This window comes from Scatophagus argus, chromosome 4 (genome assembly GCF_020382885.2).
Source record: "Scatophagus argus isolate fScaArg1 chromosome 4, fScaArg1.pri, whole genome shotgun sequence".
Classification (NCBI taxonomy): Eukaryota; Metazoa; Chordata; class Actinopteri; family Scatophagidae; genus Scatophagus; species Scatophagus argus.
In genome coordinates, this window is record NC_058496.1 from 21800496 (window position 1) to 21823418 (window position 22923).

General features: G+C 41.7%; 1 protein-coding gene across 8 annotated transcripts in view; it reads right to left on the bottom strand.

Moving 5' to 3' along the window:
- The window catches only part of fbrsl1 (fibrosin-like 1), a 264778-nt gene extending 259411 nt beyond the window's left edge, over positions 1-5367 (bottom strand). For all 8 annotated transcript variants that reach the window (XM_046385770.1, XM_046385769.1, XM_046385771.1 and 5 more), the window contains exon 1: positions 4627-5367. In XM_046385770.1, the coding sequence (XP_046241726.1) occupies positions 4627-4929 (303 nt within the window). In that variant the 5' untranslated portion in view covers positions 4930-5367. The remainder of the gene's footprint in view (positions 1-4626) is intronic.
- Between the last annotated feature and the right edge of the window lie 17556 nt (positions 5368-22923).

A 22923-nucleotide genomic window follows, 5' to 3' on the forward strand; every position in this document is an offset into this window, starting at 1 on the left:
ATTAAAGCTGGAGTTGTTTGTCAGTGCCGGCATATGATGCACAGTGCTATCACCGTCGGGGGAAAGAAAGACAAAACACAAAGCAAGATAGCTGCAACCGCTGCAACAAATCAGCTGCCTTACAATGGAAGCAAGACATCTTACTCCAGCAATGACTGCTGTGGCTTCAAGTGTCTGTATTGGTTTTCAGTGTGCCACCCAACCGGCAATAAGTCTGCACTTGTAGGGCAAAAGCACACAGCGGAGCACAACGAAAACATGGGAAAAGATGGGATTTGCAAGCTATCAAAAATCTTGTTTAACCCACTGGTTTTAAGAAAGCGTCAACTTAAGCTCAAGCTCAGAACGCATCAGTACAACTGAACAGGTGTGACCAGAGTGTTTTTTTATCTTTTACAAGTAATGTTTGGACTTGAAGTGTTGGCACTTGACAGAAGATTCCTGAGCATCAGCTGCACTAATGACTGCTAATAAGGTACACGTGGTGCTATCTGAGTGTGAATGAGATACCCAGGAATGAATGTGGTGGAACTTGATCTCTAGAGGTGCGAGTGTAGTCATTTTAGAGGGGAAAAGTAAAAATCTTTATAGTAAGTGCCCAGTTTGAAGCCTTCTTCAGAGCACTTGATGGAATAGAAAGACACATACTTGTAACTGCAATGTTGCTTGGCTTAGATCCACACACCAGCTGGGAAAATAGGGGTGGAGAAAGTGAAGCAACAACTCACAGCTTCCCTAACAACTACTGTCAAACTCCCCCAGGGCAAGGGACTTAATTTTCTTTGGTGGACCTGCTACAGTGGCCAACAACAGAGGATGATTATTGTAAGTGTGCAAAAGAAGACCATGAAGAAAAAGAGCAAAACTTCCCTGGATAAATAGAGCGATCGACTACTTGTCATCAGGAGCTTCTTCAGATGAAACTCATTTTTGCCCGAATGCCTGGCCTTTTTGCTTCCTGCCCTCGACGCTGCTGTAATATCACTAAATCAACTAAACCTAAATCCTCATTAGAATGAATTTAGAAACTCATGTTGCGGAGCGAAAAACCCAAACAAATCTGTAAATTCATGTTAAAGCAGATGAACAGAAGGATTGTGGATTAACGAGAAGGGATTTGCCACTCCGACGTCAGTCACAGAGCAAATGGAGCAAATCAAACATCTTATTAATACTGTGACAGATGGATAATTGTGTCATTTTATTATCTGCTCACTTGTTCGATACCCACAGGGAGAATTCTTGAGGGTTTAAGCCATAGCGGGTAATTGTTTTATAGCACTGCTGTCAGGTGAAAACCCTTTATCTCCAGGAGGTCGGCTTTTCAGTATTCGAGAAATTCTTGCGTATCAATCATTCTAAAAATCATTCTAAAGATTTTTTTAAAAGTGAGGAATAACTGGATTTTCATTCCAAGAAAGAAATATGAAAACCATCTAAACTGGACAGGTTTTTATTGTGTCTTTGCAAAAGCCCACAATAACAAATTGACTGTGCTTGCACTCTTTGAATCATCAGTGAATCACCTCTAACATTTCTCTAATCACAATAAGGTGTCCATGACAAACAGCACGGCGGTTTGTCCAGTCAATTTGCACAGGTAAGCAAGCCGCTTTCCTTTGAGAAACGAGGGGATTCAAAGCAAATAAACACGCCGCAATCAGATGCAGCTACGGCTACAAAATTGCTTTCTGCTGTAGTGAACGAGGCTCAGAGAGCAAGCGAGACCACCGTACAGTCTAAGCCTTCATCAAGGGAGCTTGATCCTATCTGCAAGGGGTTGGAATATCAACAACACCAACAAACCGATTGTATTTAGAGACAAAGTGCTCTGGGAAAAACCCATAACCTCGGGCTCTTACAAACAGACAGTAGCAGCTGTGCACAAGTTACAGACTTAAAATAGGACAATCCAAATGACGGTGACAGCAACCCAAAGGTGACAGGGATTTTACAAAACATGTTCATCCTCAAGTGCTTTAGAGAATAGCAAAAGGATTACATAGAGATTAAAAGACACAAGATAGAGTAAATATTGGGATGTTGGCCATGTGGGCTCATTGAACCCATGGAGGATGGGATGTTGATGCTTGCAGAATACTAATAAGACCTTAGGCTGACTGTAAGGCCTGACATACGCAGTACTGTGCTGGCCATCAGTCACTTCGAGGGGGTCAGGAGGACCATAAACGCTCTCCGCTGAGGATTATCAGAGCATGTTGCAATAAGTCAAAGCTATTCCCTGGCCAAATACTGCTGTGTCCTCCTCGTAATTGATGAGAAATTAGTACAGGTAGTGTAGGTCATGAGCACCGCTCAAGCATACAGTAAGTAGGTGAACGCATGAGTCATGACCTCTCGTCTCCAGTGGGTACACATTTCCAGCGACTGCATTTCACCCACACTGATGCAACTCATTAACTGAAAGCATATGTGATTACTGCTTTCTCTTACAGTTGATCGTATATAAAATACACATGCTCATTTCATTCTCCACATGCAGGGAACTCAAGAGACAAAGCACACAAAAAAATTGTGCACATTCCCACATCTAATTGTACCAGATCCACCAACATCATTTAATAAGCGCAGTCCATTTGCATGCAAATCAGACCAATTACCAACAAGTAGCTGGCATGTGAGTATCATTTCACATAGAGCTGTATCATGCCTCATTTGCTTTGCCTTGAAACATAAGCTCCTATATAGAGCACATTGTTTTCGCTGTGTTCACTCAACATGGATTTGGCACTTGAGGACAAGAAAACTATCACTGCTCTGCACTTTGTGAAACAAAAATTGGATAATTATTTGACTAAGCGTCCCTCTCAGACACAAAGAGGCAGAATTTTTTTTTATTAAAGCATCAAAAGAGAAACCTTTTTAGAAATGCAACCTACAACAATAAACAGGACAGTATGAGATAAAAGTGAAACTTGTGAAACAACAACAATTAAACACAACCATGAGATAATTCCCAGATGTCAGCAGCTTCGGACACCGCTCTGACCGCAGAGGAGACACCAGAGCAGCAGAAGATGCCAGTGAGAAGCGCTTTGCTGCTTGCTCAGAAGTGGCAGCACAAAGGACGGAAATACTCACACATAAAACATTCCTATAAATCAATGACAACGGGCAGGGACACACACATTATATGCACATTTGAAAACATCTGCTGTGATCTCAAAGCGGAGAGTTTATCCTTACAACCTCTAATCATTTTAGGATTATAAGCAGTGTAATGTTTTCAGTCTATAGTAGCTACAGAGATTTCCAGTTGTGTGTAGTGTCTCTGATGTTTCTCAAAATAATTTCACAATAACAATAGTTCTTTGTGGTTAGGGATCAGACAAAATCAATTCACGCCAGCACCCTTATTCCTCCTCTCTGCTTTCACATCCACTCTAAGCGCAATGAAGACCGAGCTAAATGGAAAAGCAATATATAACCACTGATGACCTGGACAGGTTGAAGCTGTTAACCGATGCAAGGTGGCAAATTGATGATCAGCTCCAAGGGAGTGAATTTTCCATTCTATCTACAGATGGACAACCGGTCTATATATTATGCTGTTATTTTGCTGCAAATCTGCATTCAACCATTATACTGACTAAGCACTATGTAGGAGGTAAGAGTCAATCATGACTGATTAATACCACTGCTAAGCCTACATGGGAGGTTGTCATTGGAATGAGGTGGCCTGTGGTATTATCCAAGGGCTTTCAAATGAGGTCATCATCTTAAAATATACAGACCTCAGTGGACATGTTATATGTTAGCTCTGTTTATTAAAGCTAGTGATTTATATTTCTATTTCTACTGCTACAGCAGTGCTACCATTCCCAGAATGAGCCGTGAAAAAAACAAAACAGACCTGCCTGGCTGCCTTGTCAGTTTGCTTGAAGTCCCACAGGGACAATGTTTTATTTGTCATTTGGAATGTAATGAGATAAAAGAGATAAGAGGATGTCACAAGAGAACCTCCTTTCTTTCCTCAAATCAGTCCTCTGACATCAGACATACCACAGAGAAATGACAGAAACAGAGGTATCAGCACATGGTGTATCAGTCTGTGACAGATGAATGGTGCAATAGGCAGTTTATCAAAGAGCAAAATGTCAAGAGTGCACTGGCACTGGCATGGTGCTTCAGAGTATGAAACAATCCGAGCTGGAGACATTACTGACACAGCAGCACCTGTTTATTTTGCTCAACACACCATATGCTGCCAATGATTAACATCTCACTCACAGAGTCCTGGACTTGTAATATTCTGCAAACACAGTTGAGTCCTGCAGTAGCTGTCAAGACACTCTGATGTCAAGGGAACCAGGTACTAGAGTATTTGGTCTGTTTATAATTTAGTACTCAATTCTACAGCGGCCAGCCCTGGGATGAAACCAAACCAACGACTGATTGATTATGGATGGATGGATGGGGGGGGCGGCTCAGGTGATTAGAATACTCATCATTATCCAGGACTTAATTGACATCATTTAAAGTAAATTAGACACAAATTAGAATAGTCCTCACGTTGCTGGTGACTGAGAGACCCCCACTTTGAGAACTACTCCAGAATGCACACACACACACACACACACAGGTAATGACCCGGTTCATCCTTACCTCCAGACGGTCCAGGCTGATGAAACTGGTGATAGCAAATCCATCAATGATATCCTCCTCCTGTGAGCTGGACTCCCGTCTCTTCCGTCTGGGGGGACGTGGAGCTCTGGCGGCGGCTGCGGGGTGCGGCGCCTTTTTACCGGGCAGGGAGGCGGTGTCCCTCTCCGGACTGTGTCCCTCCCTGTCGGAGCAGGAGGAGTTGGGGTCGGGGCTGCGGGCGTCTCTGCTTCCTGCCTCCCGCAACCTCCGCACCCTCTCCCGCTTGGACCGGCATCTCCGACCCTGCTTCAATTTGCCATCCATGTCGTTAGTGGATGCTTGCAGTGTCAAAATAATATATAAATATAACTCCACACAGTCGGTGCTCGCCTCAACGCTCGCTGCACCGCGTAATAACAGATAACACACACTGGACTGAGAATTGTAGGCTGCGCTGTAACGTGAAGATAGCGCTATGTGTGTGCGTGTGCGCGTGCGTGTGTAAACAACAACGCCAATAAATCCTTATAAGACTCAATGACCTTGGGTACAAACCTCTCCAATCTCCATTACGATAAGAAAATGTTCAAGTATCCCACTCAGGCGGCAGAGAGAGAGAGCAAAGCGACGCGGATCCACGCGTTTGTTTTGTCACGAATCTGCACTATGTCGACGCGGTTTCCGTCAAAGCAGGTGCAAAACGGCGAAATAGTTAAAATCCACGCATCACACTTGCTTTGTAACTTTTGTTGCATCAGAATAATAACACGCAACGTTACAGCCTAACCTCGCTGCATACCGCAGACAGCGCACAGAAATCATGTCGCTGCCCGTTGTTGTTTTCCACCACCCCATTCTATGATCCAAGGCTGTCAAATAAAGAGCTCGGGATACTCCGTCCGAAACGAAACGACTGGCGAACAAGTAGCCCACGTATCGATTGTGGCTGTCGGATGAGTGAATAATCCCGTACGCGTTGAGTTTTAAGTCATATTCCTCACTGCGCTTCAGGGGCAAAAGATCCCAAGTCTGAGAGCTACTTATGCGCAATATTTCCTAAACGATCCGAACCGTCCGAATAAGACAACCATCCAGCGTGTGATCAAACTCCATGAGGCGACGAAGCGGTCTATTCCAGTTTAGATAATGTTGAGTTTCCTATAAAGCCACTCCAGTCCGTCCCTTGGCTGCTCGTTGCTCAGTGGCTCGTGGTATTTTCTATTCGCATAAGAAGGCTTTGATAAGTGTCCTTAAAGCGACAGGAGTGATTAAAATCTCCTCTCCCCCTTCTCATTCCCTTCATCCGAAATTAAGACACAGTCAAGCTTCAGAGAACCCACATAACTGACGTATTTCCGCCACCACTGGCTTACAATTTACCATAGGAAGGAGGATGGTGTAAAAGAGAAAAAAAGAGGAGGGTGTGTGTGTGTGTGTGTGTGTGTCTGTGTGAGTGTGTGGGGGGGGGGTCATTCTCTCTCACTGGCACACTTTGTCACACACTGCACTATTTTAGTCTATCTGTCTACTGGAGGTGATGCCACATCATGCATCCCACTGACTTTTTGCGCTGTCATTGGGAGAAAATGCACACACGCGCGCACACACACGCACATATGCCTCCCCCCCACCCCCCCCTCCCACCCTCCCCTCTTTCTCTTTCTCTCACACACACATATCTATCAGGATACAACAGCTTCTCCATTCTGACCATGTTAGCTCTGGCTGCCACCCCCCAATTCTCTGAGTTACATTATAAAGTTACATTTCATTGTCAGATTGTACCGTAAATATTTGGAATATGGGTTGCCATTCTAACCCTGCCCTGTGTCCCAGCCTTTTGAAACCCCTGAAGCAGTGCTGGTGTGCTTCCCAATCTGCAGTATGGGGACTTCCAGGGGTCCCTCTGGGAGTTCCAGGGAGTCCTCTGCAAAGTAATGCATAGTTTAATTTGTCTGCTTTCTATGATCTGAAATGAGGGCAATGACATTATATAATCACTGTATTGTGTAACAACTATTTCCACTAGAAGCTTCACTGCCCCTTCTGTATTATAACTCCACCAACACTTACATGGACAATCATTTCAGAGGAAATGTATTAAATACAATATAAAGTTACACATGTCAGGGAAGTGGTGCCTCCTTTGTAAATGCCTGGTTAGTATTTGCATAACATTTTGCTTAGCTAGAAGCATTTTTTTTCTAGTTTAAATAAAGAAAGTTTGCGGGAGCTGTCAACCTGCAATCTTTTATGCCAGGTTTAATTCTTACTAAGATTATCTGATCTTTATCGGAGAATGTGGAATAAACTGTCACGCCCTGTGTAGCTTAATGAGCACAAGATGTAGTAGTAGGACCCCCAGAGCAACTTTTAGACAGTGTACACACTAAATGTATTTTGGATTAAAACATGTTGCAAAAATACAATTAAAAATGATGACAAAATACATGCATATGTACAATTGAGACAAGGTCAACACTGCATGATGCACCATCCTATATGATGCACATATAGCTCTTAATAAGCACCTCAGCCTGTTGAGTCAGCAGCTCATCCTGTTGGCTCCCTAATAAGAGGGTGTCCATGAACTACACTGTGACTATTTGCAGCTCTCATTAGCAGGAGTCAGATGGGCCATGTGGAGAGAAACACTGATGATGAACAGTTAATATCAGAGACCAACTGGTAATGATCTCACATGAAGGTGTGCAAACTAAAAAAAATTACAATATTCTGCTGGTGTGAAATATTGCTTATAAGAATCCTCTGGCTCATTATTTGATCTTCAGAGTGCAGGAAGCAGTGAAAGCAAAGCTGCAAGAGTCAGACTGAAATATTTAGGCAGTTAGTGTGGTGGTTCAGGTGTGGGAATTTTCTTTTATAGCAAGAATCTTCTGTGAAACTGCAAGGCAATGCATCAAAATGCAAAACGAAAGTACTTTTATGCAAATGCAGTGTGCTGCAGGGTAAATTATCCAGAGCACTGTAGGTGATTAAACCAGAGACTGCACTGAGTGAGTGAATATGATGAAGTTTTTATGATACACTGCTGCGTCAGGTTACACTCTGTAATCTATACGCAAATATCAAAATGTGATACTTACAACTGCTTACAACTGGCTGCAGTTCAAGATCTATAACTGAAAGTGTACTTTTCAGCCAAGCAGCAAATCTGAGGACGGCAGCAAGTGTACTCTTCTACCTGTATGTTGCTTTGGAGAAAAATAACTAGGTGAGTAGCACATCAATCTTTGAGCAAATGGACCTTTTGGGAACTTGAGAAACTATCATTTTCATGTTGCTTTAACCTCTGTAACCTGTGAGAAAAAACCCTCTCTGTTTGAACAGCTTTGCAAGAACTAATTCAGTAAGGAGATTAAAAAAGGGGGAACAGGTATGGTGAGAGAGCCACGGAGGAGAGGGAAGAGATTACCTCTGTTTCTTCCATGCTACTATTTGCTGTGAGCTTAATCCATAGCTACAGACTCTGAGCTCCCACATCGCAGTCATTCAAACACTCGTCTCTTTGAAATGCTTAGCCCCGGCTGCGCTGGAAGCTAAGAGGAGGGAGCCTGTGATGCTTTTATGATGTTTAAATGGTGGAATTGTTTTTCCTTGCCTTCACCACCACAATAAGGATTCATTTGACGCCGCTGGGGTTAAGGTGCTTCTTGCTTAAAGGGTCATTTTCCATTGAGATAGGTTGCAGAGTAATATTATGGTTTAGACACTGAATTGAGAGGGGAGAGATCTGAAACAAGCAATAAAGTAAAAGTCTTTCCTCAAGTGTACTCTGTATCCGTTGTAAAGAATATAGCCCCGCAGAAATCAATAAGCCTAGATTTCACACTAGCACATTAGACAGCTGTGAGACACAAATCCCTGCACTGCTACGAAGAAAATAAATTCTGTTGGTCTTACAACATCATTTGTGCACAGTCAGTATATTAGAACCACAATCATCAGTGGACGCCATTCCTCATGCATGATAATGGTTTTAATGGCAGATTTTTTTCTGCAGCTTTAGCTTGCAACCTTCTGCCAGAAAAGTACATCAGTGCTACATAATTGTGCCAGTGCGAACATTTTTCAATTTCTCATTTTTGACAGCACCTCTGCATGACAAGTGCATGTTGCGTTCCAAGTAAGGCAATGAATGTGGTTATGGCAAATAAATTATGGTTAAAGAAAGTCAGGCAACAAAAACACTTTAGTTAAGGTCACTGAAAGATTGTGGTCAATAAAAAGGCAAAAATTAACTGTGGGTTTGTGAGGGAGCAAGAACTCCAGGCTCCTTTAAGTCTGATGTGCTACACGACCATCCACCACCCAAACGTCATAAGATGTGCAAGAAGAATGTCCTGTCGTTGACCACACCTCAAAGTGCCTGAGTTCATTACTCAGTATTCTCTGCAGGTAACCATTTGCTGGAAATTTGATTTGATTTTCTTTGACATGCATTAGGGTCTCATGAGGAAGAATGAATGACAATAAATTTTCATGATCCCCAGACACGGCCCTGCATTGCATCTATTTCATTCGCATATGGTCCTAAAAACAGATATGAGCAGGGTGACTTAACAGCACAGTGTGCAAGTTAGCATTACAACCCAAAGTAGAGCAGTTTTCCTTGATGCCGCAAGCAATGTCAAATTGAGAGAAAGGCGCTGAAAAAAGTAGATGTGCACCAATTTTAATTTTCTTGATTCTGATGTAAGTGTGACCTGCCAATACGATTTTTTGCTGATTCTGATTTTCTTTCTAAGAATTAGAATTGACGGCATATACAAACAAAAATCAACTCTACGATTTCCTCTCAAAATAAAGTGCTCTGCAACTGGAAAGAGCTATAAATAGCAAGTAACTAAAAGTGAGCTGTACATTCAACTTTATCTGACATATTTTATTTTATTAAACAAAAGTAGGTGCAACAGATTTATATAACAAAACAAATATCAGTTATGTATATCATTTTACAGTATGCTAAGAAATTGACCAGGACTGAGGAAATTTATCAGATAATTGCTTTGGTGTTTTCACTGCTCATACCAAGGAAAGTTGTGACAGTTGATGTGTTACTGCCAACGTCGCCGTGTGTGACATGTGGAGCATGTGTAAAATGGTAAGGCTTGGAATCAGAGATGCAGGAGACTGACCACCCGGTCTCTGGTCTGGGCCAAGCATGCTGATTCAGATCCCTGGCCAGTCAATCTGTGCATCTCTAGGAAAAACTAATGGCACACTAACTTAATGTTAAATGCAGCTAAAATAAAGCCAAATCATTCTTATTTTGGGCAAAAAAGAGACAAAGAGAAAGAGAAGTCTGACAAGGGGGATTCACAGGGTTCAACTAGCGAGGCTTAGCAGGGTTTAACCGAGGTAGCAATCATTAAAGTTTACATGGCAGCTAGTAACGACTGGGTGCCTAAGAACAATGTTAGAAAAGCTTCCATTTGCCACACCACTTCACTGTCCACTGGAGAGAAGAGCGAAAAGTGGCTCAAAATGTCCATTGCTAGAGTCTGAAAACAACTTGATGTTCTGTGAATATAGTAGAGATCGGCAACAGGCAAGCAAACTTGCATCTGAAAAGAAATAGCATTATGAAACATGTCATCTTGCAGTAGAATATCCCGTGCAGAGATCTGTACCTGTTGAGAGAGAAAATACAGCACCATGCCAGCAGCCTTGAGGAGGAAAGTGCTTCCATCTAAGAAGAAGAAGAAGAAGAAGAAGAGGAGGAAGAGGAGGAGGAGGCAGCTGAAAATAGAGATTGCAAACTTTTCTATGAAAGACGAACCTTTCATCAAGTTTGGACAGCCTCTCATACTCAGACAGATATAAATACAAATAAAAAACAGTTGACATGATACAATGATTTAAGATGTGACAAGATGATCTGCCAAAGTGCTGACATAACGAGAGAGAGTCTGTCAGTGAAGCTGAAAATTATGTAGCCTGAGACACTGATCCAACACAAGATGCAGACTTGTCTATGTGTGCATTGTTCATAACAGAGAGTTAAGCTTATGAGGAAGACTTTTGTATAACTGTGTGTATTTTCTTCATTACAGGTGTTTTAAATAACACTGAGGCTCTTCATGGTGTTTGCCCAGATGAGGATGGAGGGTCATGGATTAAGCTCAGCCTCACACGTTGGGCCACATTTCACCTGCCATGAGCACATGAACACGAGCCATCTTTTTTTTTTTTTAAATTTAATTTTATTTACGTTATTAATCTCAAGCTGGGAAATTACTTCTCTGCATTTAACCCATCACTGATTGAAACACACACATGCAACATGCAGTGAAACACACAGGAGCAGTGGGCTGCAACTATCAAGCGCCTGGAAAGCAAATTGGGGGTTAAGTGCCTTGCTCAAGGGCACATCAGCTGGCTAATGGAGTGGGGGAGCATTTTTTCCTATTAATCACTCCACCACACCCAAATTTTTCCTGCCCGTCCGGTGGGGGAATCAAACTGGCAATCTTCCAATCACAAGCCAATTCTCCAACCTCTACGCCACGGCTGCCCCCATGTCATGGGGACTGCCCTGGGATTGCCTGCATATATTCCCAGTCCATCGTATGCCATAAAGGTTTGTGACAACTGAAAAATGTTTCTCTACAATTAACTGTGAAGAGTGTGCAAATTTTAAACAATGCTGTGTATGTGTGTGTGTGTGTGTGTGTGTGTGTGTGTGTGTGTGTGTGTGTGTGTGTGTGTGTGTGTGCGCGCGCGCGTGCATGTGTGCACATGCACAAGCACGTGGTGGAATGGAAAATCCTGACCACAGAATTATTGTTTTGTGTTGGCACAAGAGAGGGGTGCAGAGAGACGGTGAATCGTTAGGAAGGTAATTACCAAGGACATGTTTTCTGTTTCTTGCACAGGCTAGGGATGGCAATACTGACCATTTAGAAGAAAGACCCAAAAGTGTCTGTTGTGAGTCATTTTCTGCATCTGATATGGAAGATGTATGACTTCAAAGTGTGTGTTCTGACATGTTTGAGAGGTTACCTCACCTTGCAAAGGAATGACCTGATCTTCCTCCAAGGCACATCCAAGTCAAGCAGGAAATGTGGCCAGAAAGGAGGCACTAAAGGCAGGAAGCATGCTGGAGAGGACCCAGACCATGCTTGGGTCAGAAATATTTCATGGAAAAGTCCCACATTGGCACAATTACAAGGTAGGCCAATGGTACTGAGTGGATATGTATGGTATCCTTCTGTAGCTGATGTTCATAAATGATCAGTAAGAGCTCAAATGAAACTGAAGGATATCATCTTTTCCCTAGAACATACTCGAGTTGGTGCAACTTGTGCTGACTCTATTATGTATAGCCGCCCAGTGTGTGCAGTAAGAATTCAACAAGAAGCTGTCTTGGAGTCTGCCACTGAGGACCTGATGAGGATGAGCATAGAGACCTTTCTTGTTGGTGGGGGGGTTGATCCCATTTATGTGCCATTTCAGAGATACTTGCCTTGTACAATCCACCAAACAAAAAGAGAAAAAAGAACTGCATTTCAAAATTAATATGTCTGTTAAAATGCAGTGTCAATATTTGAAAAACTTGTGTTTCAAAAAGTTGTTTCAGTATTTCAGTGCTTAAAAACAAACTTGATAAGCTCTTGCAATGTTTTGTTTAAAAAAGTATTTTGGCTACTCTATGAGACAAAAGAGCCAGACTGGTGACTTTTCCTGTAGAGTCATGGGCAGATCAGCGTTATTGTCTTTTAGTGTGAAATCCATGATGCAGATATACGGCCCAATGACTGTGGTGTTCCATTGACAACAACCAACAACATTTTTACTTATTCTGTAAAATATCTCACAGTTTTGACCACTTCTCAACAGACTGACTGAAAATTTTATACAGGCTCTAATCATTTACAGACAATGAATCCACATGATGGTGATCCCTGATATTTTCTTTTGAATCACTATGACTCTGATATTTGCTATTCTGAGTGAAATTTAGTTCAGTAACCTATCTACAAAAATATTGATTCCCCCAGCCTGTAACGTATTTAGTGCTAATTTGCATATGTTAGCAAGCTCGTCCTAAAGTGTTATTATGCCAATCTAAGCATTTAGCTCAAAGTACCACTGTAGCTAAGTACAGCCAGACACAACCGCTAACATGGCATGGTCAAATTCACCTTGTCCTGACAAATTAACCCAATATTTTCCCAAAAAGGGGTTTCTATTGTTTGTTTAACTATAAGCAGAACATTCACGTATTGAATCCATCCGAAAATCCAGAGCAACATTGGCAACCAGCTGTTTTGAATATGGAGCCGGAGTTGCATTCTAACATCTCAATTTTCTGCCTTAGCTGTCACTGCGGGATTACCATGAGGGAAAACATAAGTCCATGGCTTTATTCCTATTGGGCTATCGGCTGCCACCATGAAACATCATGGAGTAATTCACTAGTTTGGTGGCAATTTAAAGGCAGACTCAACAAAAAACCCACCCAGGGGCCTCGAGCAACAAGTTCTCTCTTGGGAGACCGTGAGCCAGCTATAGGATTGTCTGGGCCGGGCCCTGAACAGCACTGCATGAAAAATTAACCTGCTCACTCCACAGACAGAGCTTACTGGTACACATCCTCCCTTCCTGAGAGCCTTCTTTCACATTCCCTTCTTCTGTTGCCCCCTGATTCTCTCCCATTCTCTCTTTCCTAGCCTATCTGTATTTCTTTCCCCTCTTCATCCCTCTCGTTTTCTCTCTGTGCATGTTATCTGCACAGCTCGTGTTATTTAGATCCATCACCGCACGCTCTTTGCTTCAAAGACAACAGCTGTTTGTTTCATGTTGAACACAATTATTTGTAGACCAGCAGACTTAACATGAGCCTAGCAGATATGGCATGCACAATGTAAACATGTGCATAGCCACTGCCATCAAGTAGTAATGAATCATTCCAGAGTAGTTTATCACTGAAAGTCAAATGGAAGTTGCCAACTTAGGTAAGTGAGGTAACAACCAGGGATTAGTCAAGAAACTGATAGCAAATGTAGTGAGGTGTCAATAATTTAATGGAGTAGGCTGTAAATCTAAGTGCCTTTGGGTATTTCATACCACTGGGGAGCAAAGTTTAATCAAACAGAAAGACTGGCCCCAGAGCTGTGCGGGTGAAAGAGTTGAATTTATTGGCAGCCTTTGAACAGGCAGTATGGTTTTTATTGTAGGCATCATTCAGGGTGAAATTAGCAATCTGACCTGCTATTTTAGTGAAATAAATTGAGCTATGAGATTGATGTGAATAAATGTCACGTTAAATGTCATCATAAAAAGCTATGTTCCTTTGAATTATTGTAAGCCACGAGGGAATATGTTTCTGTTGCCATCCCTTTTTCTCTTTCCTTTTTGTTTCACTCCGAGGATCCTCTCGTCAAGAATTCCCACTTTTCTTGTTTTGGTTCAAGGCATTGCTCAACATTTTGAGAGAAATGTCATAATGGTTTTTATTGATCCTTGATGTCTGGTGCCCTCGCTGATGCTAAAGTAACAATACTCTCTGCCTCTCCAAATCGTATCAACAGATGTTGTGACAGCAGAGCTTTTCATAAAAGACCCCAAAGGTGGTCGATATTTCCCAAGAACCGTGCCATCGATTTCCGTTGGTTGGTGGAAGGATAAAGGGGGGACGTTATTTGAGTTTATGACTGTGATGACTATACTCACTACACACTTAGTAGCACCTACAGTTCACCAGTATCATCATCATATGTTGTGTACAAGGTGCAGAGAAACAGAAACCTAGTTCTTCCAGAGAGCTGAGAGGGAGCATATCTCCAGTCAGTCTCCAGCGAACCTTCTCTGCCCTGGTGGTGTCACAAGAGCACATGCTAAGACTGCTAATGAGGTGATAGTATCTAGTGGATGGTTATATCTGTTTTTTGTATATATGGATGCAGTCAGGCTGGTGCTTCTCCCAAAATTTCAAACTATTTCTTTAATATGCAGCTCTCTAGTTTTGCTTCATCCTGAAACCACCAGTGCACTGAACGCTGAATACACAGATGGGAAACTGCATGTCTTTTCATCAAACAGTTTAGTTAATTAAAAGCTTATTTGCTAAAAGGTCAATGAATTCCTTTAAGCAAAATGGAGTGGATTATGTAAAATATTAATTTTTAAAGTACTTTGTAATTTATTTTGCATGATTTGCATGACAGGGTACGCCAGTGATTAGACTGTGGTGTGACCTATAGCTCAGTGGAGGAGGGAAGGCAACGAAAAAGGTTACTTGCTTAGGGATTAGTATCAAAGTCACACAAGAAAGGAGGGAGTTAAGGACAGACTGTATGAATGTCACAGCTTTTCTTTTCACATCCAACCCCAGTTTGAATACATATAACCCCGTAAGTAACTCAAGGATAGACCAAGATTGACGTGTGCTTTGTGAGAGACGGAAAGGTATTCCACTGGCCATGCTGCAATTAGCACCTGAGCCGTCCAAGTCACCAAACCTCAGAAGATGCAGAGACACCCCCACCCACATATACACACACACACACGCAGAGAGAGAGAGAGAGAGAGTCGTGTTTCCATCACTTTTGGGGACATTACATAGAGTTACATCAATTTCCTGGAGGCTCAGCCACCACCTAACCATAACAATAAACATTACTTGCCTAATTCTAACCCTGACCTTTACCTAACCTTAAAGCAAGCCCTCACCCTAATATTTAATGATATGCATTATGGGGATTTGTCCCCTCACACACAGAAACTGTTCACAAGTGACAGATTTCTCCAACTCAAAGGCCATGTTACACAATGCCACATTAGCAAAGGTGATTTTTCTCAGTGGCGCTCAACAGGCTGCCACAATGTAACAAAAATGTCACGGGGGAGGGTTTCCCCACCCAGGACCTAGTTTGTTAGAACGAGAGAATAAGTGAGCAAGTGACACCAAAAGACAATAACAGGGTGAGAGAGAGAGAGAGAGAGAGAGAGAGAGAGAGAGAGAGAGAGAGAGAGAGAGAGATCTCTCGGCTTGTTTTGCACGCATAACTGCAACTACATTGTATAATGAGCTCAGTGTTAACAGAGAGGGTAAACATAGAAGGCAGCATAAACAACAGTGAGGACTGTCTCTGTCCGTGTAATGAGGGAGACACACAGATGAGCCCGTGTCCTATGGCCTGGAGCACACGTGGATGGAGAAGTGTGGTCACTGAATAGAGACGTTAAAAAGTCATGACAGAGCTTTTCTTTGAACCACTATATTTTCAAGAGTTTGCTGGCCTTTTTTTCCACCTGTGCTGCTTCATATTTCTGCAATTTTGACTACTAAGTACCTGTTAAATAGCCCTGCTCATAGCCCATCATTAGCATCTGCTGGAAAATACACCACCCATTACACTTCTCATAAACCTGTTTTCAAAAGAAATAAAGAATGTCACAATGTCCATTAATATTCAGTAGTTGAAGTGTGTAACTTCCACATTCCTTGTACATAAACATCCTTTTGCACCACATATGAAGTCCAATTTACTAAAAATCTTTGTGAGAAATAAGTTTCAAGTTATGGACATTAATCCATAAGTATCAGTTCTAAATATTTAACCAATGGCATGTCAACAGTACTTGTTGATGAAAGGCAGCTCATTCACTTTTCTCTGCCAGGTCTTTTCCCTAATGCTGGCAAGGATCTTGTAAATGGTAGATGAATTTTATTTTTGAACAGATCGGGTATCATTTTTCTTTGATGCCAATCACTAATGCTGTGCAGAGTGTACAACCACCCCCCCCAAAAAGCTTGTTCTGTCCCTTTGAACAGTGCTGATATGCATTATCTCAAGTGTTAATTCAGTTCATATATTCAAAGAGCAACAGAAAGTCTTGCTGAATAACAAACAAGTGGGAAGAATAGAAAATCAACGACGGGCAGATTGAAAGTTAAAAGGCTGTAAAATGAGCGTGTGTTCAAACAGACAGAAGGAGAGGGCTGTGAGCAGGCGTATTATACTGGGCTTCTTATAACGCTCCCCTGGCTTTCACAAGGCTCTTGATTAGCAAACAGCAGCCTCCGAGATAAAACACACTCATAGACACGGACTGGATTTGCATGTAAAGAGACTTGGAGCTTTTCATGCGTGCATCTACTCCAGGCAAATGAGACAACATGACGCTTTAGATGCTGCTCCTTCTTGCAGGAAGGCTTCTGATTCTGTTGTGTCGTTATGGGTCAGTTTTTCCTCTTCCTCTTATTTTTAGGCTGATCTAACAAGTTAGCCTTCACAACGCGTGGATATACAAGGTACCTTGCAGTTTGCTCTGGTGCCCTTCGTGTGCATGTTATAGACATACTACATAACTAAGACTAGCAGCTTATTTGTACTGACAGTACTGAGTTGAAAACTGTATCTTAAATAAATATTATGATGAGTGTATTTTGTGGGCTTGTAAATGAATATTTCCTCAAGCTGGATTGCCATTCATACATAATGTAATTGCTAAATATTTACATGAGAGATCAGACTCTTTCACGGGTCTTTTATGCTAACTGGAACAACAGGACGTTATGTATGAGGCAAACAGACACTGTCAGACATGCACTGCTGCAGCTGCACAGTGCTCCACAGCCTTTATCGCTCTATGTAATTAGGAAGGTGGTTAAAATAAGAAAGAAGAGAGGATTGAATCTGAGAGACACTGTGAGTGAATATATGGATAATTTGGATTATAAATGAAGACATGCTGAGGCAATCCAACATATTGCTTTCATGTGAGGAAAGCAGTCACTTCTTGAGTTCACTAGTAATGACTTGGCTAAATATAATTTATGACTAGGATCATAAGTTATTCAGCAACTTGCTGATTAATTATGTAGGCTCGAAATGTAATATCTCTGATTATGCGTGACAGTCGATTCTCATCATTACAGATGGAGGGAGTTTCTAACAGCGGGTTTAAGCTAAGCAGCTTTCTTTTGTAAACTGATATGCATTTGGGCAAATGTGAGAAAGTGTTTATCCTCTTTCTTGATTGTATAACACTGAAGGATTTTCTTTTGCAATACTGTGCATGCATCCATTAAAAATCATTACTTTAAGGTCATCATTTAATCCCTCTAAAATATAGAGGATCCAGTCTGTGGAAGCTAAGCTGATTTTGTTCTACTCTCATTTTTAAGCGTAAATGCTACTTTATGGAAAATGATTGAATCTTATTTTTGAACAGAACTGAATTTATAGCCCTGGAGCAAAGTAAAGTCATTCTCTAATGATACCAAATACAGGGAAGGATACAGTCAAAACCTTTCATCCATTTTTCATGCTTGTTTAACTTTTCCGACACACCGCACCAAATCCATTTTCCACCCGAATTTTGAGGAGCCTTAGCTCAAGATTGGTGCAGGCAGCTTGTTAAATATGTATCGAATAAGCACTGGGCAACCTGCTGAAGTGGCAATGTACCTCACCTCCAGCCGAACAGAGCAAGTGAATGAATGATAGATCCTGCTGTGAATCAGGACCTCTACCTCTGTAGACTCTCAGAAAAGGCTGGAGTGACACTTTTCTACATGTCCTGACTTGTGGAAGAAAAAAATATTCAAGCTGCACAGATCATACTGATGTGATGGCAGGCATGACATCCAGAGGCCAGGCTGCATATACCAGCAATGTTCCTGTGCAGTCCATTTCTGTGATTAAGTGGCCCAGTTGAGCTTTGATAAGCAATGTATCAGTTGCAGCAGATAATACAAAATTTTCTTTTTAATCATTTTGTTGACTTTTTTTTTTTAAGATTGTTCCAGAATTCCAGGGTGTCCAAGTTGAGCTACCAAAATCCAACTAGATGTAATGTTTGTACTCCCTGAAGCCAATGAGACAACTGACCCTTAATTCCGAAATCTGGAATGATATGTACGTTGCCTTCATCCAACAGGGAATCAAGTGTGTGCTCCCGAACACCAACAGGAAACATGTGTTCCCTATGTGTTCTATCACACGTTACCGAGCCCGTTGAACACACACACAGTTCGCGTCATCCACAGTGTGCCTCTCACTGTTGCTGTTTAGTGAGTCACTGTCTCTGCAGTGCTATCTCCCAGCTGATCTGTAGTTAATCTCTCTGAGGTCTCCGGTGGGAGGAAACGATGAAGGGAGGAAGAGAAATAGAGTTACTCTCTGCTGCAGCCCAGTGAGCTTCCCTAAGCTAAGGCTCCTCAGGGAGTGCTCATATGTCCAAAACGCTGGCAAAACCTCACCAGCCCAAACGATTATGGTCATGTTGTGTGTGTGTATACGCGCCTGGGCTCATGGTCAATGTTTACTTATGGACTGAAATATACTCTAAGCTTTTTTTTGGATACTTCAGTGTCAATATCTAGTGGGCTACCCACAGAGCTGCAGGGAGTTAATGGGTTTCACTAAATCTAACTGATTTAAAGCATCAGCAGCAAAATCGACCAAATTTAAGGAACCGCAGCCTGTTGCCAAATTTGTGTTTTAGTTTCCTTGAGCCTTGAAGTTTCTTGAGCCTTGAAGCCTTCTCTGGTGGTGAGTCCATTGAACAAAGACAACCTCAAAGCACATCAATAAGTAGTGTCCAACAGATTGAGGACACAGTGGTGATGGTGATGCCTCCCTTTGGTGGGCTTTCAGGTGGTCGTCAGTGCCAGGCTGTTCAGCTGCACGCTCTGCTCACTAACCTACTCCCTCCTGATGTACAAGAGCACAAGAGATCTGCCACGGAGAAGATGGGGAAATCTTCATTTGATTATGCACCCCCCCCCAAAAAAAAAGCTCTTCTGTCTGTGATACAGCAAGCGAGATAAAGATCTAACTTTTATCTGAGAGAAAAGAGTTTGAGTAGACGCACATTCATAGACAGAGCTTTCACGCATCCTGTCCCAGCAATGCAAACCTTCTCATCCTGCTGTGCCTAAAAGAGTTCTTTCAGTTTGTAAAAGATGAGAGGCAGAGAGGGGGAGAAAGGGGGAGACAAACTGACAGAGAGAGAGGGAGAGGCAGAGAGATATTGGGATGTATTCTCCACCTTGCTTCACTTCTGTCTGGCACCCAAAGGCTTCTCCAAAGCTTTTAGTAAAGAAACAAGCGGCTGTGTGATGGATCAAACAGGAGCGGCAGCCACTTCCCAGCCTACCCAGCAGACTTCTGGCTTTGATATTTCAGGCACTATCAGTCCCTGTGTTGTGTCTGTTTTATGCACTGCTGAGTAAATGAATCTTTTCCTTTGGTCCCTTTTCCTCTCCTCATTCTCCCTTATCACTCCTCTCCCTCCTCCATCCACCCTCAATCTACCTCCCTCAGTTGTCCTCTCTGTCTCTGTCTACAATTTGTTCCAGACTTCCCTCACCAAACACTGGCTTGTGCTAATGCTGGTTGTGTTCCACGCTTTGGTACTGGCTAAAGTCACATGATGCATTTGCCATTGTAATTACTGCCAGCCCTGTGGGCAGAAGGCAAGACTGGCTTTCTGTCTGAATACGTGGAAGTTGAAACGTGTCATTGAACCCACGACCTCCTACCTTCTCGTCCCAGTGGGTCAAGCCTGTTGTGACATTTGCTTCATTGCTCAAAGCTGAGGAGACACTATATGACTTTTGATTTTCATTATCAGTTTAAGGACTTTAGCTTTTTGACAATAAGACCACGGTTGCCTTATTTGCAGTGCATCCTTTGATCATGATACAATGCAAAGCACTGATGTTCTCTTGTATTTTAGTAAAGTTCAGCAGAAGAGAAATCTGATCAATAGTGTGTTATAAACCTAAATAAAAAGGCACTAATAAATGTGATGACGCAAACCGAGCATTGGTTTGTTTCTTATGTTCAGAGCAATGGTGTCCCTCAGCAATACTAAGAAAATAATATTACCATTGTGCCTGAACTAATGTAACACTTAACCATATGCCACAGCTGTAGCTCAGCTTCCCGTAACACAGATTTTAGTTTCTCTGGCTTGGTTGCCAGTTTTTCTCTTAACCTCTTACCAACCACATACAGAGCTTTACCTGGCTTTATGTCCAGGTGCTGGATTACATCAGTGAGCTTTTAAGTCCCCACTGTCCCAACAGAACAACTAGAGCCAGACTGGTGCCCGGGTTAGAATCAACTTTTGCTGTACTTTTGCTTGGGAACAGTCTTCTATTAATATTCAGTTTGCTGCAGAGATATTTAAATCCTCAAAAGACATTTTGCAAGCCTTTTACCTGACTAGCTATAGACATCTAGTTTGCATAATACCACTCTGTCTCTGTTACCACCAGTCTTGAACTTCACCATTCTCTTTCATCTTGTTATCTTATCAATTATATGATTAATCTGTTGGATGGTTTGTCACCATTCTATCCTTTAATTAATTGTTTAAATTATGCTGTTTTCACTCCCTTTTATTTTGTTGCTCATATCCTCATGATGCTCTTTATTTTCTAAGGATATTCTGTTTTGGAGTCTGAGTGTGCGGTTTTGGTTCAAGAATGATATTTTTTCAAAAGACGTGTGCCCTTTTCTGCGGCTATACAGGATTATGCATGAGTATTAACTTTAATATGTATCTATCATGCTTTACAACCCATTGCTGACATTTCAATTTTTGACATACTGAGATGGCATGTCATAGTACAACTTTCTACTTTATACTAACTGACTACACAGTCAGGTCAGATCCATTTTGTGCAGTTTTTTTTCATTTACAGTGAGCAAGTACACCTCCTGTACTACCGCATAATGGGGGTTCCGTTCAAAGTAAAGGCTTATAAATTATAGGTGATGGGAGAAGTCTGAAAAGCACACAAAGATACCGGGCCTGTAATAAAGCAAAAACATTAAAAACTTTTTTTTAAAATTTCTTTTATTTTCTCTAATAGGTAACTACTGTATTTTAAGAGTACTGACTTGTTCCCCGAGGACACAAAGAAAATGGCACCTCTGTTAGCATCTTATGAAGAAATGTATTCATGAGTAATTGATTGTTTCCATACAAATGGGTCGATGATTAAATACTGAGTTGTGCAGTGATATTGAAAGACAGTAATCATAGCCCTGATGTTCCTGACAGGAGACAAGTGCTATCAGTGTCACAGACTCACAAATCAGATGTGGTTCAGGCAGCACAAGTGGTATGCTGACTAAGCAATTACGCAGAGCGTGTATAAACCTAATTACACCTAATGTCACTCCGTCAATGATCCCCTATCTAATATATAGATTAGCTACAAAGTAACAATTGGAACGTAATAACCCACTGAAATCTGTCTTGTATTGTTGGAACCTCTTGCTTTTTTTTTTTTTTTTTTTTTTACTCCTTCTCAAGCTCTCTTTTTGTCAGGAGGCACCTTTGCACTCAGGGTCAGCCTTTCCACATCCTGCATTTCCAAAGAGCTAAATGAGACTCTCACTGTGGCCCCTGCCATCCTATCGATCCCCGTCTCCAGCTCTCAAACTGGAGTGTATGCACTAAATTTAGTTTAGTGCTAAGGGCCCTCATTAATAATAGATCCATCAGTTGAGGTTGGAAAGACCATCACTGATCGATTTCAAAGAGAGAAAAAGAGAGAAGAACAGGTTTATTTACACGAGTCAAATGTAGGTGAGCTGTCCTATCCCTACACACACACACACACACTGACATATAGCTGTATATCAGCAGTGACATCATCCATAAACATTGTCATATCAGAATTCAAGCTTTGAGAACTTCATTATGATAGAAATAGGAATAGTGGCAAACAGCAAACTAAGATGAAGAGTGAGCCAGGCCCATGAAATACTGCATGAGCAAACAAGGTTATGTAATGCTGCATACAAACATACCCTGTTTGAATGTACAATTTGCTAACAAATGGGACACAGCTCCAGTCATTAAGCAGACATATTTCCATCTTACAGCAGTCACATGGTTACAACAAACAACTGTTGACCATAAGTCACAGACAGCCAACACATAATGGTTATGACAGAACACGCTGCCAAGGAAAAAATGAATGCCTGGAATGAAAAAGAAAATACATAGTATATGGGGAAAAATATAGGTAACATAAATTTATATCTAAGCGCACATGCATACAAGATTTACTGCATGTACACAAAATGTTAAAAAATGCTCAAGTTTTGTAAGAAGCTCAAGTAGTCAAATATTCAGCTCATATGACCGTCATCAAGTCAAATGCTAGTCAGTCAAGCATAACACCACAGTTTCCATTAGCTAACATTTTTTAGCACTCCAATGTAAAACAAGCCAGATGTTAGTGTAATACGCCAATATAAGAGGAAATGCATCTGACATTCATCAGTGTATCATATCTTGTTAAGGTTTTGGTTCCAG